Source organism: Populus alba, chromosome 15, assembly GCF_005239225.2.
Source record: "Populus alba chromosome 15, ASM523922v2, whole genome shotgun sequence".
Taxonomy (NCBI): domain Eukaryota; kingdom Viridiplantae; phylum Streptophyta; class Magnoliopsida; order Malpighiales; family Salicaceae; genus Populus; species Populus alba.
The window spans coordinates 2,306,041-2,325,519 of record NC_133298.1 but is presented as its reverse complement, the minus strand read 5'-3'; the positions used below and the strand labels follow the sequence as shown (position 1 = coordinate 2,325,519).

Below are 19,479 nucleotides of genomic sequence, written 5' to 3'. Positions count from 1 at the left end.
TAACCATTTCTGTACATAGCTATTAGAAGAAAATTGTTTTATTTTTTTAGTTGGGATTTAGAAGTTTTGAGTTTTGAGGAGGCTATATATACTACTACTGAACTCAGAATGTATAGAAGGTTTATTTCCTTGGTTTGTGTTAAGGATCCTCTGCCCTGATCTACTGCCTTCCAAGTGTGCACTCTTTGATCCTCAATTATAGAAGCAATTTTCATAATTTGTTTTAAAAATTAGTCCTAAGATTTAAACTCTAAGGATAAAAAAGAAAAGGGAATAAACATCATTAGTCACCAGATCTTCTACCGTGATTCAGGGATTAAAGGATGTCCTTGTTTTACTATCCCCATCAATTTTTTGTTGAATTGATTGATCGAAATGAACCGATAAAAGAAGTAAGTTTATGACAATATTTTTAAAACGACTATTCAATCTTCTTACTTTGACCTGTCCAAAAGGAACTTACCACTCGATACGAACTTCCCATATTCTATAGTCACGATTTTACGATCTTACAACAATTCCAAATTCTTATTTTTCTCAAGTCTAAAAGCTCTGGGAAAGACAATAAGTAAAATGTCAAATGATAAAAAAATAAAAAAAATTAACTATATAAAAAAATAAAAAAATAACAATTAAAAAAATAAAAAATGTAATTTTAAAAAAAAAATTAAGATGGCAACTTAAAATTTAATTATAGGCAAATTTAAAAAGAAAAGTCAAAATTAACAAAAGAATCCAAAAAAAAAGAGATTGATGATCAAATTTAAAAAAAAATTAAAAATTAAAATTAAGATCCAAAGATAAAATTAAAAATAAATTAAAATTAAAAATCAAAACATTAAAAACTAAACCTTAAATATCATCAAACTTTAAAAATCTACCCAACACCAAGTTTTTAACTTGTGGAAATTTTTAATGAAGACTTCATTTCCGGTCAAGATTGAATTTATAATCTATCATTTCTTTCCCTTATATATACGTATGAGGGGCATATCATTTTATACATCCTTTTTAAGAAAGTAAACCACCAAGGCCATGGCTTCCCACATCTTTCTCTTTTCCACACCTTTTTTGGTTTTTTCCTTACTTGCTTATGCTTCCTTCTTTGCTTCTTTTGCTTACTCGGCTAGTACTGGAGCTGCTGAAGTTGCAAATGGAAGGAAGGAAGCGGAAGCTCTTCTAGAATGGAAAGTCACTCTTGACAACCAAAGCCAGTCTCTCCTGTCTTCTTGGGCTGGAGACAGCCCTTGCAACTGGTTCGGAATCAGTTGCGACAAGTCTGGTAGTGTCAGCAACATAAGTCTGTCCAATTCTAGTTTGAGAGGTACGCTTAATAGTCTCCGATTCTCTTCCTTTCCTAACTTGATTGAGCTTACCCTAAGCTACAACTCTCTTTATGGTTCTGTACCTTCACATATAGGTAACCTTTCTAACCTCTCCTTCCTTGACTTGTCTTTCAATAACCTTTCTGGCAACATTCCACCAGAAATTGGAAATTTAAAATCTCTCACTATTTTAGGTTTGTCATGTAATAAACTAACCGGAACAATACCGACATTAGAAAATTTAAAAAGTTTATCTATGCTTGTGCTTTGGAATAACAGTCTTTCTGGTCCAATTATTTTTATTGGAAACTTGATGAAAACTCTCACTGTTTTAGATTTGTCATCTAATAAATTAACTGGTACAATACCGCCATCTTTAGGAAATTTAAAAAGCTTATCATTACTTGACCTTGCGGATAACAATCTTTTTGGTCTCATACCTCCAGAAATGAACAACCTTACACATTTGTATATGTTTCTAATATATTATAATCGATTGTCTGGAAATCTACCACAAGATGTGTGCCTTGGTGGATTACTTCAATATTTTGCTGCGATGGACAACTATTTCACGGGACCTATCCCCAAAAGCTTGAGAAATTGCAGCAGCTTGTTGAGACTCAGACTTGAGAGAAACCAACTTAGTGGAAACATATCTGAAGCTTTTGGCACACATCCTCATTTGAACTACATGGGTTTGAGTGATAATGAATTGCATGGTGAACTTTCATTGAAATGGGAGCAGTTTAACAAGTTGACAACCTTCAGAATTTCTGGTAACAAGATTTCTGGAGAAATACCAGCAGCTCTTGGAAAGGCAACTCATCTACAAGCTCTTGACCTCTCATCAAATCAACTTGTTGGGAGAATTCCAAAAGAATTGGGAAATTTAAAGTTGATTGAACTTGAACTCAACGATAACAAACTATCAGGTGATATTCCTTTTGATGTTGCAGCGATATCTGATCTGGAAAGGCTTGGCCTGGCCGCGAATAATTTTAGTGCAACAATTCTTAAACAGCTTGGCAACTGTTCAAAATTGATATTCTTGAATATCAACAAGAATAGAATGACAGGGACTATTCCTGCTGAGATGGGGTCTTTACAATCTCTTGAAAGTCTTGATCTCAGTTTGGAATTCCCTCATGGCCTCATGGGAGATATAGCGCCAGAGCTTGGACAGCTGCAGCGGCTAGAGGTAGTAAACCTCTCCTATAATATGTTGTCTGGTCTAATTCCAACCAGTTTTAGTAGACTGCAAGGCCTCACTAAAGTGGATGTATCCTATAACAAGTTAGAGGGTCCCATTCCTGACATCAAAGCCTTTCGCGAGGCACCATTTGAAGCAATTCGCAACAACACCAACCTGTGTGGCAATGCAACTGGTTTGGAAGCTTGTTCTGCTCTCATAAAAAACAAAGTTGTGCACAAGAAGGGCCCCAAAGTTGTCTTTATGGCTGTATTTTCTCTGCTGGGTAGTTTGTTGGGCCTGATTGTAGGTTTTCTTATCTTTTTCCAAAGCAGAAGAAAGAAAAGGCTAGTGGAAACACCACAAAGAGATGTTACCGCGAGATGGTGCCCTGGTGGGGATCTGCGCTACGAGGACATCGTTGAGGCTACTGAGGAATTCGACTCCAAATATTGCATTGGTACTGGAGGGTATGGAGTTGTATACAAAGTTGTACTTCCATCAGAACAAGTCCTTGCCGTGAAGAAATTCCACCAAACACCAGAAGTTGAGATGAGCAGCTTGAAAGCTTTTAGAAGCGAGATTGATGTCTTAATGGGTATACGGCATCGAAATATTGTGAAGCTGTATGGTTTCTGCTCGTATGCCAAACACTCATTTTTGGTATATGAATTTGTGGAAAGGGGAAGCTTAAGAAAGGTACTGAACGACGAGGAACAAGCAGGAAAGATGGATTGGGATAAAAGGATGAATCTTATCAAAGGCGTAGCCAATGCTTTATCCTACATGCACCATGACTGCTCCCCTTCGATTATTCATAGAGACATTTCCAACAACAATGTTCTTTTGGATTCAGAATATAAGGCTCATGTCTCTGACTTCGGCACAGCGAGGCTCTTAATGCCTGACTCCTCCAATTGGACATCATTTGCTGGCACCTTTGGGTACACAGCTCCAGGTATGTAGTAATTAAGTTTCAATATCACCTTCTACATTAGGTTAGTTTACAAAATCACTTGAAAACAAAATAGGTGCAGTAAATTATTTTGGCAAAATATAACACCAACCTTTTTTGCAGAGTTGGCATACACAATGAAAGTGGATGAAAAATGTGATGTTTATAGCTTTGGAGTATTAACATTGGAAGTAATGATGGGAAAGCATCCTAGCGATTTCATCTCATCTCTGATGTTTTCTGCTTCCACCTCCTCATCATCACCAATCGGTCACAATACACTCTTGAAGGATGTTTTAGACCAGCGCCTCCCACCTCCTGAAAACGAACCTGCGGACGGTGTGGCTCATGTTGCAAAACTAGCGTTTGCTTGCTTGCAGACCGATCCTCACTATCGGCCAACAATGCGACAGGTTTCTACAGAGCTTACAACTCGATGGCCTCCGTTGCCAAAGCTATTCTCCACGATGGAATTGGAAGATATACTGGTTCATAGAAATGTTATTGGCTGAATTTTTACAGTATACTCGGGCGTTTGTGAAAAGCAACTTGTTTGGCAAAATGTAATATTCAATAATCAAGTCTATGTTAGATATTCCGTCCAAAGCATCATTTTAGATGAACTTGGTGAATGTCATGAATCATGTAATTTATTGCCTTCCTACTACATTTTCTCTTTGGAGAGTAATAAACAGTCCAAATTCCAACACAAAGACCGTCCAATAACGATGAACAAAATTTCCACAATCAAACCAAACTCGTCCTGAAAGATCAAATAACGTCATTTGTCACGTTGAAATTCCATACTTATTCCTCCAGGTCTAAAGAGGGCTTCCCTCTTAGAAAGAAACAAATAAGTAATACCTAACACAAATCTTTAAATCACACGTTGCAAAAACCTCGTTTTAAAAATAGGACAAAGCCATATCCTCTAATCTCAAATCTCTACCCCCTCGAACTTTTCCAGGATTTGAATCTAAAAAACCTCGTATTAAAAATTCAAAACTGCAAGGTCTTAACTCTTGAATGGATCGTCCCCCTATTCTTCCCAGCCCTGTGATAGGAATGCTGCTTCTGTTCAAAAACTCTGTTGTAGAAGGCATAATTTTATTTCAAGGTTCAGGTTACTTTTGTACCTGGAAGGCCAACGTGCCTTGGCATCAAAACATTTTGTAATTTTCAAAAGTTTTCAAGGGTTTACGCGATTATGCTGAATTATAAGTGGGATTTCCTGAATTGAGACAAGACCAAACCTACTGTTTATCAAACAAAAACAGAGCGTCTCTGTATCTTTCCCTCTGGGCTTCAAAAAATCTAATAGATCTTGCCTCATGGTTGCCTGCTTCAGTTCCTTACGAAAACTTTCATTATTGGGTAGCCATACACTTTTACATATTTCTAGTAATTCACATGACATCATCAAATGATACAAGTCTTGGATAAGAATCTACAACACTCTAGAACACCCTTGTTGCCGATCCCTGCTTCTCTGAGAAAATCCGTTAGTATCTTTCCAAGATCAAGAAACTCCAAAAAAAAGAACATCCAATACCCTCGCAACAACTAAAGAAAGATGTTCTCGTATACCTTACCTTAGCCCTCAGGCAAACTCCAACTGAACCCTAATCGAATATAACAGCTGAAAATATCCCAGTGAAGTGGGGATTCAAAAACTGAAGTCTAATAATAATGGACTACTTGAAGCAAAGCAGAAGTTACGAGACCCTCATGATGCGTCTGTTGTGGATAAAAAGGCTGTTCCCGTAGAAAGCAATTTTCAAGACGAATAGGAACGTTGTGGCAGTTGATTTGAAACATAGGAATTGGTATTAATTGATTTAATTCGAGAGATTATTATTATTATTATTTTTTGATTTGTTTCTGCTTTTACTTGTAGTTTAAGGGATATTTTTAGGTTGAATGGTTGTTTAAATTATTGTGATTTTATTTATAGTTTAAGAGAATACCTCCACACCGATTTATCAGTTATAGATCTCCTATGCAAGATGGAGATGAATATACACACAAAGGAAAACCGATGAAAAGTATTGCATCTTTACTCTCGTTTTTCTTTTTATTTTTTTATTTTTTGATTTTGAGCATACGAATGTTATTTTTAAGTCACCTCAATTTGTGGGGTTAGCTTCATATCCTACAAACTGTTCCGGAAACATAATTGTCAGAGATTCTAAGAAAATTGCCCTAATGTAAAAAAAGAAGAAGAAGAAAGAAATAATAATAAAAATTAAAAGAAGAAGAAAGGGCGCCAGAGCAGTCTTATTTTCTGCCTGATTGTTTCAAACCAGTGGCTGTAGAATGGCAGCCAGACTAATAGTCACAAATCACTCTCTGAGCTGTAAGTTTTTTGGATTGTTCTGCTTTGCTTTGCCAACAGAACCAGATCTTGACTTCATCTGCCTAGTATCATTTATGACGTACTTGATTTCCTTTTTTCTTTAAGAGCTGTTTCTTTGCCTTTTCTTTTTCCAACAAAATCAATGGTGTTCAACATCGTGAGTTGAATCGTAAAATTATACCATCAATATATATTTAATTGCCAACAGAACCTTTATTGGTTTCAATTATTGGCCCTATCCTAAAGTCTTGTAGTGGGATGACTTGTGATTGACTTGAATATCTACAGCTCACTGGTGGCCAATGCTCCTAATTTTCTTTCTACAAGTTCTCATCCATGGCTCTCATCTGAAGGCTAACCATGCATGTAAATATTGTCATTCCAATTTTTTTTGGTTATATGTAAATTTTTTCAAGGGAAATACTGGCGAAATTAAGCGAATTTTGTTTTTCTAGCTCGTATTTTCTGTATGTAAAACTATAGGTTTTTTTACCAACAGAATTAACGATAAATGATGAAACTATCAACGAATATTATTTCAACGGATGGATTTAATCGGTAAATTAGTTAGTAAAAATTTTCACCGACGGAATCATAATCTCACACCAACAAAAAAATTCCGCCGATAAAATTATTAAATGTTGTTGTGATTGTGACAATGATTATTTTTAAAAAAAAAAAAATTTATTTTTGAAATACTTTAAAATAATATTATTTTATATTTTAAAATTTATTTTTGATATCAATATATCAAATCAATCTAAAAATATAAATAATAATAATATTTTTTTTAAAAATACTTTTAAAATATAAAAAGTAATAACGCTATTAACATTGGGAGGATACAAATAGTCTTCATCTCTTAATAATCAGGAGTCATGGAACGGTGGGGTACAAGCTAGATATTATTAATTGAAAAACTAGGAGAAAAACCCTCTTAACATCCAAGTCAATGATTGGCATTATACAAATAGTCTTCATCTCTTACCAATCAGGAGTCATGGAATGGTGGGGTACAAGCTAGCTATTATTAATTGTAAATTTCGCATTTCACATCATAGATAAAACCTAAAATAATTAGGGTAATTAAGGGAGATAAAGATTAAAGAGAGTTAGATTTGTTGTTTAACACAAGCAATGAAAAACTAGGAGAAACAACAAGAAAATACTATAAAAAATCCTTAAAGGATGATCACCCAATGCACAGTCTCGTATTTTTTTAATCATGGAATATAATAATTTTATTAAGCACATAATGGTGCAAAATAATATATTTCTTATATTTCATAAACAAAAATAATCAGAGAATGGGTCCGTAGTTGAAACCCCAACACAAGTATTCTAGAATGACAATTTAAATTAGTCTACACGTACTCCTTCTGTGACGCAATTGAATAATCCATCTTGAATAATGTTGATTGTCACACAAAATGTTCACGAAATGAAAATGAAAAATTGTACAATAATCCCCGTATTAGTCTACACATACAGCTGCTGATAATTTTAAAAATAATTTTAGAATTACGACTATTTTCCGCGGATCATGTTAAACAGAGGCTAGGCTGTGAGAGCTAGAGAGATGAATTTCTACAAACAAAATAAAATCAGTTCAAAGAAGTGCCAAGAACGCTCCTAATCTCCTTTCGAACCAACAGCAAATTAACGACATGAATTTCATGGGAAACATCACCATAGCTGAAACCCAAAGAAATCCAGTCATGAATGGAAGACCATAGTATTCTACACCTCTTCAGACGCAACTGTCTATCTTATTTTGCTGTGATCAGGACCTCTTTGATGTGATCAATCAACTTTTCTATTGGATGGCCAGCCTAAGTTTAATTAGATCTTGACCACCAAGCACCATCTGCAGAATCCATGCATGTCCATGCTGCCATACCATCAAATCTCCTTCTTTACGCGCGATGCACAGGGAGCTCTGCATTGTCAAAGACTCGTAAATTTGTTTCTGTCAGTTCCTACAAGATCCTGGTCTGCAGGAGAAATTAATCATCCCCTGGAGTATTGTTGTTTTCTTCTGAACTGAAATCATGAGGTTTTTGGCAAGGCATGACCTTTGAATCTTGGTTGACCTGTGCCATGCGTGTATAAAATTACATGTTGAGTTTTTTCTTCCATCGCTATTATTTTTCTCTCTCTCAAGATTCTTGGTGGATGAAGGATACGATTAAAAAACTCCATGGATGGACAGGTGGGAATAATATTATCGTGTTGGGTAATTTGCATTACAAGTGCAGGGACCATATTCCAAAATAATTGTTTAAGTGATTGTGTTAAAATAAGTAAAGAAAAGGCACAGAAAGATCACAGCAATACATTCTTTGATTGCATCCGTGTTGTCCACGTAGGATCATGATTGCCAAAACTTCTGTCTTCTATCAAACCAGAAGACTGCAGGAGTATCCTCCCAGTCTCTGTTTGGTGGAGGAATAATGGCATTTGCTATTGAAAGAGAATAGATTTCTCCTATGGCATATTTTGAGACACTGTCTGCAAGGTAGCGTTTGATTTTATAGTGTTAGTTGCTTTTTAAAAATATATTAAAATAATTTTATCATCACCAATTGGAAGGAATGATGGGAAAGCATCCAGGCGATTTCATCTCATCTCTGATGTTATCTGCTTCCACCTCCTCATCATCACCAATGTAGGGAATTCCGACCGGTGATGTACTGATATTTGCTCTCGGGAGGGCAAGCACACTGACACAATATTTAACGTGGTTCGGCAAACCGCCTACATCCACGGGAGAAGTCATTTGATTATATAGGGAGAGAACAAGATTTACAACAATAGAGGAGGAGGAATCATCTCCTCTTTGGCAACTCTCAACCTCACTCTATTTCTCTCTACTCAGTGCTGCAATGGCAGCTACTGCTGGCTGCCTTGGCAGCCCACTCTCTCCTACATTTCTCACATCTTTCTTTCTCTCAACTCTCTCTCATTTAGCTCTCTTTGTATGGTGCCTATATATAGCATGATGATGCCACCAACTCCAACCTTATTTTCAGCAAAGGTGGATGGTCAAAGTCAATGTTAGGCACATTAAATGGCAACACACCTAACAATCACCCCCTTTGACATTTATATGGGCAATTGTCCTCTTGCTTCTTCAGCACAATCTTGCATCCTGCAGCTCTTCCAAGCTTACCATTCCGAGAGCGTCTCCGGCCAAGTTTACAGGTACTCGTCAAACCTTTCAATCACCAGAGTCACCAAAGCACACCCTTGCTTACACCAAAGGATCACTTCAACCAGATGGTCTCACACATCACATCTGAAGAGTGTTAACGCTTGTCTCTGGGAACATTCCCCTTCTAGCGTATCAATCATGCTCGGTCCGGAATGATTTATCAAGCCTTACATCAAGGCTTACAACACCCCCTCAAACTGATATTCCCAAGTGCGACAGTCATTGAGTATTTTAATGTGATCACGAGCTCACCACTCTTCCAAGAGTCTACTCATCCAGGAGTTGCGTCTGCCCTCTGTTCCACCTTAGGAACCACGCCTTACTTCTCCATGAGTCTCTCACTCTTAGTCTCAAGAGTCCGGGTAGCTATCCACTTTTACTTATGGGGGCAGCCCATTAAAGGTTGATCCATATCAATCTTCATACTCTGAGTATTACAATGCCATTACCGAGCTCACCACCTTGACAAGAGTCAACTCGTTCCGGAACCTGCGCATGCCCTCTGCTCCTTCATAGCAGCCGCGTCTTAATGCTCCACAAGTCACACACTTATTGTCCAAGGCAAATGTCTTCTAGCTCATTGATCTTTAGCATGGGGGCAATATCCATGAAAGTCAATCATGCATTTGTCTTCATACTCATCATAGCCACTTCATTGGCTATCCATCTGTCCACTTATATCTAGCCATCACATCGGCTCTAGGGGCGTTCTGAATCGGGGCTCATATTGCGGCCCTCACACCTTCTCCTGAGGTGTCTCCGCTCGTCGTCATGCAACGGTCTAAATCTGGGCTCCTATCATGGCCCCCACACCTTCTTCTGAGGTGTCTCCGCTCGTCGTCATGCGGCGGTTTGAATTTGGGCTCACATCGTGGCCCACACCTTCCTCTGAGGTGTCTCCGCCCGTTGTCATGCGGCGGTCTGAAATAGGCTCACATTATGGCCCTCACACCATCCATCCGAGGTGTTTCTGCTCGTCATCATGCAGCGGTCTGTAATGGACACATATCATGGTCGGTCTGTAATGGACACATATCATGGTCCTCACACCTTCTGTCTGAGGTGTCTCCATCTGTCGTCATGAGACGGTCTGAATATGGACTCATATCATGGTCCTCACACCTTTTATCTGAGGTGTCTCCACCTGTCATCATGAGACAACCTGAACATGGACTCATATCATGGTCCTCACACCTTCCGTCTGAGGTATCTCCGTCTGTCGTCATGAGACGACTTGAACATGGACTCATATCAAGGTCCTCACACCTTTCGTCTGAGGTGTCTCCGCCTATCGTCATGAGACGACCTGAACATGGACTCATATCAAGGTCCTCACACCTTTCGTCTGAGGTGTCTCCGCCTGTCGTCATGAGACGGCCTGAACATGGACTCATATCATGGTCCTCACACCTTCTATCTGAGGTGTCTCTGCCTGTCGTCATGGGGCGGTCTGAACCAAGTCTCTAATCTTGGCCCACACACCTTTCAGCTGAGGTGTCTATACTCGTCATTATGAGACGGCCACATCCTCCTTCATAGGGGATGTCTCTAGTGGCTCCAAGATTCTCTACCACCATGTGGACTTGGGAGAGATCACTACCACTGATCACATAGAAAAAGAAAGTTGTGGTGCACTCTTCACAGTCTTCCATCTCATTTTCTATGTTTGGAGCTTCTATGCCTTTCTGTTTGATAGCTCCACCCACACCAACTCTCTTTGGTGTCTTCGCCTTTCATCATAGGCGATCGCCTTTTGTCACAGGCGTTTGCACCCCCTCAATTAGGTGCCTTTGCAACAGCTCATCTTTCCATCTTTGCATGCATTGGAAAGGTCCTCGCTTGTTGCCTTTATCAAGAGCACAAGAGACTTCCTGTTGTACAACTTTTTCTCATAGTCTCTGCTCTGAGCTTCATCTGGGAACTCTTCTTCTCCTTGCACCTGTTGTCTCATTACAGTACCTCGTTGGATCCTACGGGTACTCTTGCACAATCTCCGTGTGCCCTCATGCAGTTTCTGTTCTCCAGATTTCTCCCTATTCCTTGCTTATGTTTGACAGCAGCTCATCCTGTCACAACATTTATCCAAGTCAAAATAGGGTGCCAATCTTTATCCCCTTGTTGTATTTCTCTTCCATTATCAGGGTCTTCATCAATTCTCCCTTCAAGAAATCACAGTCACCAAATCTAACTTCTTTGGCGAAATCACCACTCCATCAGATCCTTGATCATACAGAACCCAACTGTTCCCCTTGTGCCGTCATCCTGCTAGTCTTCAACAGTTTCATAACAAACTGTCACATATACAAAAATAGTACTGTGTGGATGATCCTTCAACTAAGCAAGTTCCCAGGAAAGATTTGGAGGGGTCACACTGGTCCCGCTTAAAACCCAATCTCCTAGACAGAACTTCTTAGAACGTATCTATCCACCGTACTGCCTTTTTGTATATACAACCATTTGCTAGCTTTGTTGCGGCTTTCCTTTACAAGTGATCTGGGATATACAGGTTTAATACATGATTTCTCAACATCTAGCGAGACTACTAGTGTTTAGATTCGTCAAGATTGGTCTTCGTTAATTTTCACTCTCCACCTCTAATTGTCCACATAACCGGGTGTCCAGAGTGTCCCAATTTTGCCTACCATCAAGGCAATAAATTTCCCCATTTACTAGTTCAGCACATGTAATTGGGTAAACATGTGCACCTTCTTCTTCTTCATCTCCATCGACCACCATGATGACCTTCAGATGCCTCCTGATCGGGCAATCTCTCTTTAATAATTCACCACCGCCATTTTTGGTCTCGAATCTCAATGATCGGACCATACCATTGCATCCGGAATGATCAAATTAGCTGGAAACATGTCTTGAATCGTCCAAATCGCACATCAGACGGCTACGATTTGATCAAAACAATTCTGGCCTGATTAACGACTCAGATTCAATCTCAGATCCGGTTGCACGTAGGATCAGCTACACCGGATCCTATCCTTCGGCTCGCGGCTCGGCTCGACTCCTCTCGGCGCGGCTCAACCTAGCTCGGCTCGAGGCTGATGACATGGGCGGTGGGTCCCACTATGCTGACATGTCTGTTGACTAGTCAATGTCTTGCTGACTGTGTATGCTGATGTCATCCTTGCATCATGCTGATGTCATCCTTTGACACTGTTCATGATACCGTCACTGTTCATGATACCGTCACTGTTCACATGGGTCGGGTCAACTGGTATTCGGGTCGGGTCAGCCCATCCGGGCGAAGAAGACGCGTGGGGCGCGTCTGCGCGCGTGGCCCGCCACCTCACCGGAGAGTGATGGAGAGTGCGGCCATGTCCGACGTCCGATTTTGACGCCGTTTTCACCAGTGGCTTCGTATCGTCCTCCTCTACACGGTGGTATGGTCAAAACATAAGTTTGACAACTTTCATTTTTGAGCAAAAATCAAACACCACTTCAAACCATAAGCTCTGATACCAATTGTAGGGAATTCCGACCGGTGATGTACTGATATTTGCTCTCGGGAGGGCAAGCACACTGACACAATATTTAACGTGGTTCGGCAAACCGCCTACATCCACGGGAGAAGTCATTTGATTATATAGGGAGAGAACAAGATTTACAACAATAGAGGAGGAGGAATCATCTCCTCTTTGGCAACTCTCAACCTCACTCTATTTCTCTCTACTCAGTGCTGCAATGGCAGCTACTGCTGGCTGCCTTGGCAGCCCACTCTCTCCTACATTTCTCACATCTTTCTTTCTCTCAACTCTCTCTCATTTAGCTCTCTTTGTATGGTGCCTATATATAGCATGATGATGCCACCAACTCCAACCTTATTTTCAGCAAAGGTGGATGGTCAAAGTCAATGTTAGGCACATTAAATGGCAACACACCTAACAACCAATTGGTCACAATACAGTCTTGAAGGATGTCTTAGACCAGCGCCTCCCACCTCCTAAAAACGAACTTGCTGACCGATCCCCATTATCGGCCAACAATGCGACAAGTTTCTACAGAGCTTACAACTTGATGGCCAAAGCTATTCTCCACGATGGAATTGGAAGATATATTGGTTCACAGAAATGTTATTGGCTGAATTTTTACAGTATACTTTGGCATTTGTGAAAAGCAACTTGTTTGGCAAAATGTAATAATCAAGTCTATGTTAGATATTCCGTCCAAAGCATCATTTTAGATGAACTTGGTGAATGTCATGAATCATATAATTTATTGCCTTCATTTGTATCAATTTCCTTTCTACTACATATTTTTTTTGGAGAGTAATAAACAATCCAAATTCCAACACAAAGACCATACAATAATGATGAACAAAATTTCCACAATCAAACCAAACTCGTCCTGAAAGATCAAATAACATCATTTGTCACGTTGAAATTCCATACTTATCCCTCCGGGTCTAAAGAAAGAAATAATAAATAGTACCTAACACAAATCTTCATATTTTTCTTACTTTATATAAAATAATAAAAATGATGATGAAAAAAATGAAAATAGAATAAATTGAAATTTGAGTTAAGATGATAAATTGAAAGTTTGAAAATTTAATTAAATTTTAGATTAGTTTAATTTGTGAAATTAAAAGTTTAATTGATGAATTAATCAGTATTGGGATTTATTAGAGTTAAATTTTGATATAGCAGTGGAAGGATTGTCAGTATCGTTTCAAAGAGCTTGCACATCGGGCTATTTAGCTTCTTTTTATGAAAATTCGATTATTGCCAAAAAAAACAAGAAGAAGAAAAAGAAGTTCAACCCCGCTTAGTACGCAATTGAATATTCAATCTTCGTTGATAGTACTGTTCAACCGCTCTTAGGACGCAATTGAATATTCAATCTTCTTACTTGTACCTGTCCAAAAGAAACTTGCCACTTGGTACAAACTTTTATGCAAGAGTAACACCCATACCCCTAGTCGACACCTCTCAGAACGAAATTAATTTTTTTGCTTTTTTTTTTTTATAAATGTTTATTTTGAAATAGCACGGTTAGTAAAAATAATTAGCAAGAAAATAATATAAAAATGCATTGAAGGATGATCACCCAATGCAGAGTCTCATACATTTTTTTTAATCATGGAATATAATAATTTTTTGAAGCACTTAATGGTGCTAAATAATATATCTATGTACTTCATTAAAAAAAAAAGTTGTCAGAATGAGTCCGTATTCAAATAATCGTGACAAATACTTCATTTTTCTTTTAGAATGGCAATTTAAATTAGTTTATACATGCTCCTCCTAAAACGCAATTGAATATTCCATCTTGATTAATGACCAAGTCAAGGATTGGGAGTATACAATAGTCTTCATCTCTTAATAATATTCAGATTTCGTATTTTTTTTTTAATCATAGAATATAATAATCTTATTAAGCAGCAAAATAATACATCTCTTATATTTCATAAAAAAATCATCCGAGAATGGATCCATAGCTAAAAACCCTGATGAACCACTAGAAGAGTCTGTTACATGATTTATTATTACTAATTTATTATAGCTGCCTAGCTCTAGAATCTGTTCACAGCTGATTTCCTCTTTTTCTGTAACCGTTTTCTAGAAACAATATATATATATATATATATATATATATATATATATATATATATATATATATATATATATGATTTACTCACCTTAGAGATAAAGTGAACATATATTCTAATTCCAACATAAATATTCTAATAATCGTGACAAATACTTCATTTACCTTCTAGCCTACACATGCTCCTGCTATCACGCAATTAAATATTCCATCAACATAAATATTGTTGGAATAACAATTTAAATTAGTCTACACATGCTCCTGCTATCACGCAATTAATTATTCCATCTTGAGTCAAAGTAAAGTTATAAATATTTTTAGTTGGAAACAATTTTATGGCTTCAATCAAAACGTTATCACTAAAGGAGTCGAGTTCTAAATTATACTAACTTATTATAATACTTTCATCATCAAAACAAATTGATTTGAGTGGATTATTACCAAACACACTTCTAATTTTTTTCCTGTTAGCTTCCGATCGATGATGCCGCTTCTTCCCAACCCTTTGAATCATAGACGAGTCCAGTCAGTCCCTAATCTTCTCTGGTGGCCTGACTTTGAATCATACAAGTTAATTATAAAAAATAATTTTAGATAGAAATGAATTTCTACAAACAAAATAAAATCAATTCAAAGAAGTCATCAGAATGGGTCCATAGTGGAAACCGCAACACAAATATTCTAATAATCGTGATAAATACTTCATTTCCCTTCTAGAGTGGCAATTTAAATAAGTCCACACGCACTCATCTTGAGATTTAATTGAATATTCCATCTTGATTTATAACGACTTGATTTCTGGATCTATAATCAGTATATAGACAAGATCTTTTTTTCAAATATTCTAATAATCGTGACAAATACTTCATTTCCCTTCTAGAGTGGCAATTTAAATTAGTCCACACGTACTCATCCTAAGATGCAATTGAATATTCCATCTTGATTTATAATGACCTGATTTTTGGATCTATGATCAGCACATAAACAAGATATTTTTTCATGGTTTTATATTTATACGATTCAAAATTTATATACGAACTTATCCTTTAAATAACTCAATTAGAGTTATTCGTAATACTAATAACAAAATTAACTTCATAATATTATTTTATTGTCTTAATACAAGATCCTATAATTATAGAGCACTAACTAGATATAAAAGAAAAGTATTAATTACAACAGAAGCAGGTTCTGAGGGTCCAACAAAAATAATCTGCTAACAAACTATAAACCAAAAAAATATAAATAATAAGAGGGTGAGTTCGACAACTCTATAAGTAGATAAAGTTCAATATACATATATGAGATAATACAACAATGAAAAATTTATATATAATTATGACTCTAGATTATTATAAAAAGATTTTTTAAATAGACCATAACAGAATAGATGACCCATAGCCCAACACAAGTATTCTAATAATAGTGAAAAATACTGCATTTCCCTTCTAGAATAGCAATTTAAATTAGTCTACGTGTATAACTATTTGCTTGGATGGAATACCTGAAACCCCAACACAAATATTCTAATAATAGTGAAAAATACTGCTTTTCCCTTCTATAATGGCAATTTAAATTAGTCTACATGTATAACTATTTGCTTTGATGGAATCGAAGTTCAAGTTGTCTGGATGCATATACATATTCTTTTCCACATGGTACCATTTTCTTTATTCCAATAACCTATACCGTCCAAAATGAATTATTTCTTTGCCATTCTTTTCTTTTTTTTTATGGAAAAAAAAAAAAAAGATTCTGTCTCGGGCACCGAAACCTGCATTTAGCAAAGATCCGGCTTTTTTTACTTTGTTCCCTTTACCTGAATGCTTACAGAAATATTTATCTTTACCTGGACGGAAAATAATATGCCCTCGCGAAGACGGCACCCTGACTTGGTTTCATTGCATGTTAAGAGATCGTTTGATTACTTCTGTATATTACCGCCAAATTGATATTGCATTTTCTGTGAGATATTTGCTTGTTTTACAAAAAATATTTGTGTTTTTAGGTACTAGTAAGCTATATAATCCAAAATAACTATTCGTTGCCTTGCACTAGGGGTTTGAAATTGCATCCCAAACGGCATTTCTAAATAATTTGAAAAACAATTTTGCTTTATATATATATATATATATATATATATATATATATATATCATTTAAAAGTTCTATACCAAAAATAATTTGTTAAAAATAAAAAATATATATTATTCTGATACATTTTCGAGTAAAAAACACTTTATAAACAACTGCTACGATACTTTCAAACACCCCCTAATAATCAAAAAAAGAAATATAATAAGATTTGTTACAAGTTAAAATATTCAAAGAAAAAGAATAATTAGAAGATATAAAAAATATTTAGTTTTTATTTATATATGTCAAAAACTTATATTAAAATTGTTTAATATATTGATTTCATAACCATTTCTGTACATAGCTATTAGAAGAAAATTGTTTTATTTTTTTAGTTGGGATTTAGAAGTTTTGTGTTTTTGAGTAGGCTAGCTATATATACTCATGAACTCAGAATATATAGAAGGTTTATTTCCTTGGTTTGTGTTGAGGATCCTCTGCCCTGATCCTCTACCCCATTGTAAAAACAATTGTCATACAAAAATCCCAAATATCTAACTCTTAATCCATTAACTAATTTGTCTTTTTCAATATATATAAAAATTATTTTAAGGTTTTAAAAATATCAAAAAATTTTACTTAATAAGCTTATATGTCAATAATATTATATTTAAAATATTTATATTATATGTATAGTTACATTTTATAAAACTAATGTTCTATATATATATATATATATATATATATATATATATATATATATATATATTAGATAAACTTGAAAAAAATAAATATTAATATTTTTTATGATATAGAAAAAACAATAAAAAAGTGGTTTTTTAATTTATTTTTCTAAAATGTAGGTTTCAATAAAATCACTTTTAAAACCAGGTAATGAGGTCTAAATCAATTTTTTTTATTAGGATATACAGAACCAAATACCAACACACAACACCAGGGTCTCACATTTTTAGAATGAGTGGTTTATATTGAAGAATAAAATTTCAGGAAATAAAACAAATTACAGATCGGTCTAAATTAGAAATTTCCGGCTTGTCTCCTCGGTTGCTTTCATTTGAAGTCATCAAAAGGATACTTCATTTCTAACGAAGATGCTGATTGGCTGGGTGGCTTCCTCTGCCTCCAGCCCTCCACCTTTAATTGATCTATGATCTATCTTTCTCGATAGGTGGCACGATTTTCTTCACATGGTGAATTGATTTTTTTGTAACATATAAAAAAATGATGTTAAAACACTGTCAATATATTTTTAATAAAGAAAATTCATGACTTAACATCATAGAAAGAAAATAAAAAATTTGGTTGATTTGGTTAATTTATTAACTATTTTTTTATATTTTTATTTTTTAAAATGATTGCATTTTAACCTTTTTTTATAAAATAAAAAATATTTGATTGACTTGAGTTAACTCAAGTTAACCCACTTGACTTGTGACTCGGTACTTGCCCCGAATCGACTCCCGAGCCAAGTCTAAAAGCTTTGAGAAACATCAATAAGACCAGCTCCCTAATTAATAAATAAAATGTTGACTGGTGAAATAAATAAATTAAATAATTTTTAAAAGAAAAAAAATAGCAATTAAAAAAATAAGAACCTAATTTGAAAAAAAATAAGATGACAATCTAAAATTTGTAATTAAGGGGTAAAATTAAAAATAAAAATCAAATTAATAAAAGAATCCACAAAAAAAAAAAAAAAGAGATTGAGTACCAAATTTGAAAAAAAAAAATCAAGATTAGGATCCAAAGATAAAAATTAAAAACAAATTAAGATTTGATAAAAAAAAAATCAAAATTAATATCGTCAAATTTTTCAAAATCAAAATCCATCTCCACCGAATCTTACTCGAAAATCTATCATTTCTTTCCCATATATATACGTATGCGGGGCAAATCATTTTATACATCCTTTTTAAGAAAGTAAACCACCAAGGCCATGGCTTCCCACATCTTTCTCTTTTCCACACCTTTTTTGGGTTTTTCCTTACTTGCTTATGCTTCCTTCGTTGCTTCTTTTGCTTACTCGGCTAGTACTGGAGCTGCTGAAGTAGCAAATGGAAGGAAGGAAGCGGAAGCTCTTCTAGAATGGAAAGTCACTCTTGACAACCAAAGCCAGTCTCTCCTGACTTCTTGGGCTGGAGACAGCCCTTGCAACTGGTTCGGAATCAGTTGCGACAAGTCTGGTAGTGTCAGCAACATAAGTCTGTCCAATTCTAGTTTGAGAGGTACGCTTAATAGTCTCCGATTCTCTGCCTTTCCTAACTTGATTGAGCTTAACCTTAGCTACAACTCCCTTTATGATTCTGTTCCTTCACATATAGGTAACCTGATGGGGACACCGAACCGGAAACATTATTTATGCACGCGTACGATCATAGACGATGGAGGATAGTCCAAACCATTGAGAAATTGGGCTTTAACTTATGTTTTTGGGTTTAATTTATATGGACTTTTAGTTGAGTTTTATTAATTTGGCTTTATTTGTTGGGCTTGATTTAATTAATGTTGGATATTTTATTTAATGGGCCATAAGCCCAATTGCTTATTCAAGTTAGGGTTTTAGTATAAATACCCTACTTCTCTAAATGTTAAGGGACTTTTGATGATTAATGAAAAAATGCAGATTTGCATATCTCCAACCCCTCTCCTCCTCTTCTTCTTAGCTTCTTTCTTTCTCTAAAGCTTCTTTCTTTTCTTGCTTTAATTCTTTTTACATGTTGTCCCGCGTCAAATTTGGTATCAGAGCATGGCTTTTAATTGTTCTTACAATTAATCGATCTATGTG

At 35.9% G+C, this 19,479-nt stretch overlaps 1 protein-coding gene across 1 annotated transcript; it reads left to right on the top strand.

The window, feature by feature from the left end:
* The first annotated feature begins 986 nt into the window (after positions 1-986).
* LOC118028304 (uncharacterized) lies at positions 987-4,130 on the top strand. The gene is made up of 2 exons (XM_035031852.2): positions 987-3,472; positions 3,593-4,130. The coding sequence occupies exons 1-2, from the start codon at positions 1,036-1,038 to the stop codon at positions 3,979-3,981; spliced, it is 2,826 nt and encodes a 941-aa protein (XP_034887743.1). The 5' UTR covers positions 987-1,035; the 3' UTR covers positions 3,982-4,130.
* The last annotated feature ends 15,349 nt before the right edge of the window (positions 4,131-19,479 follow it).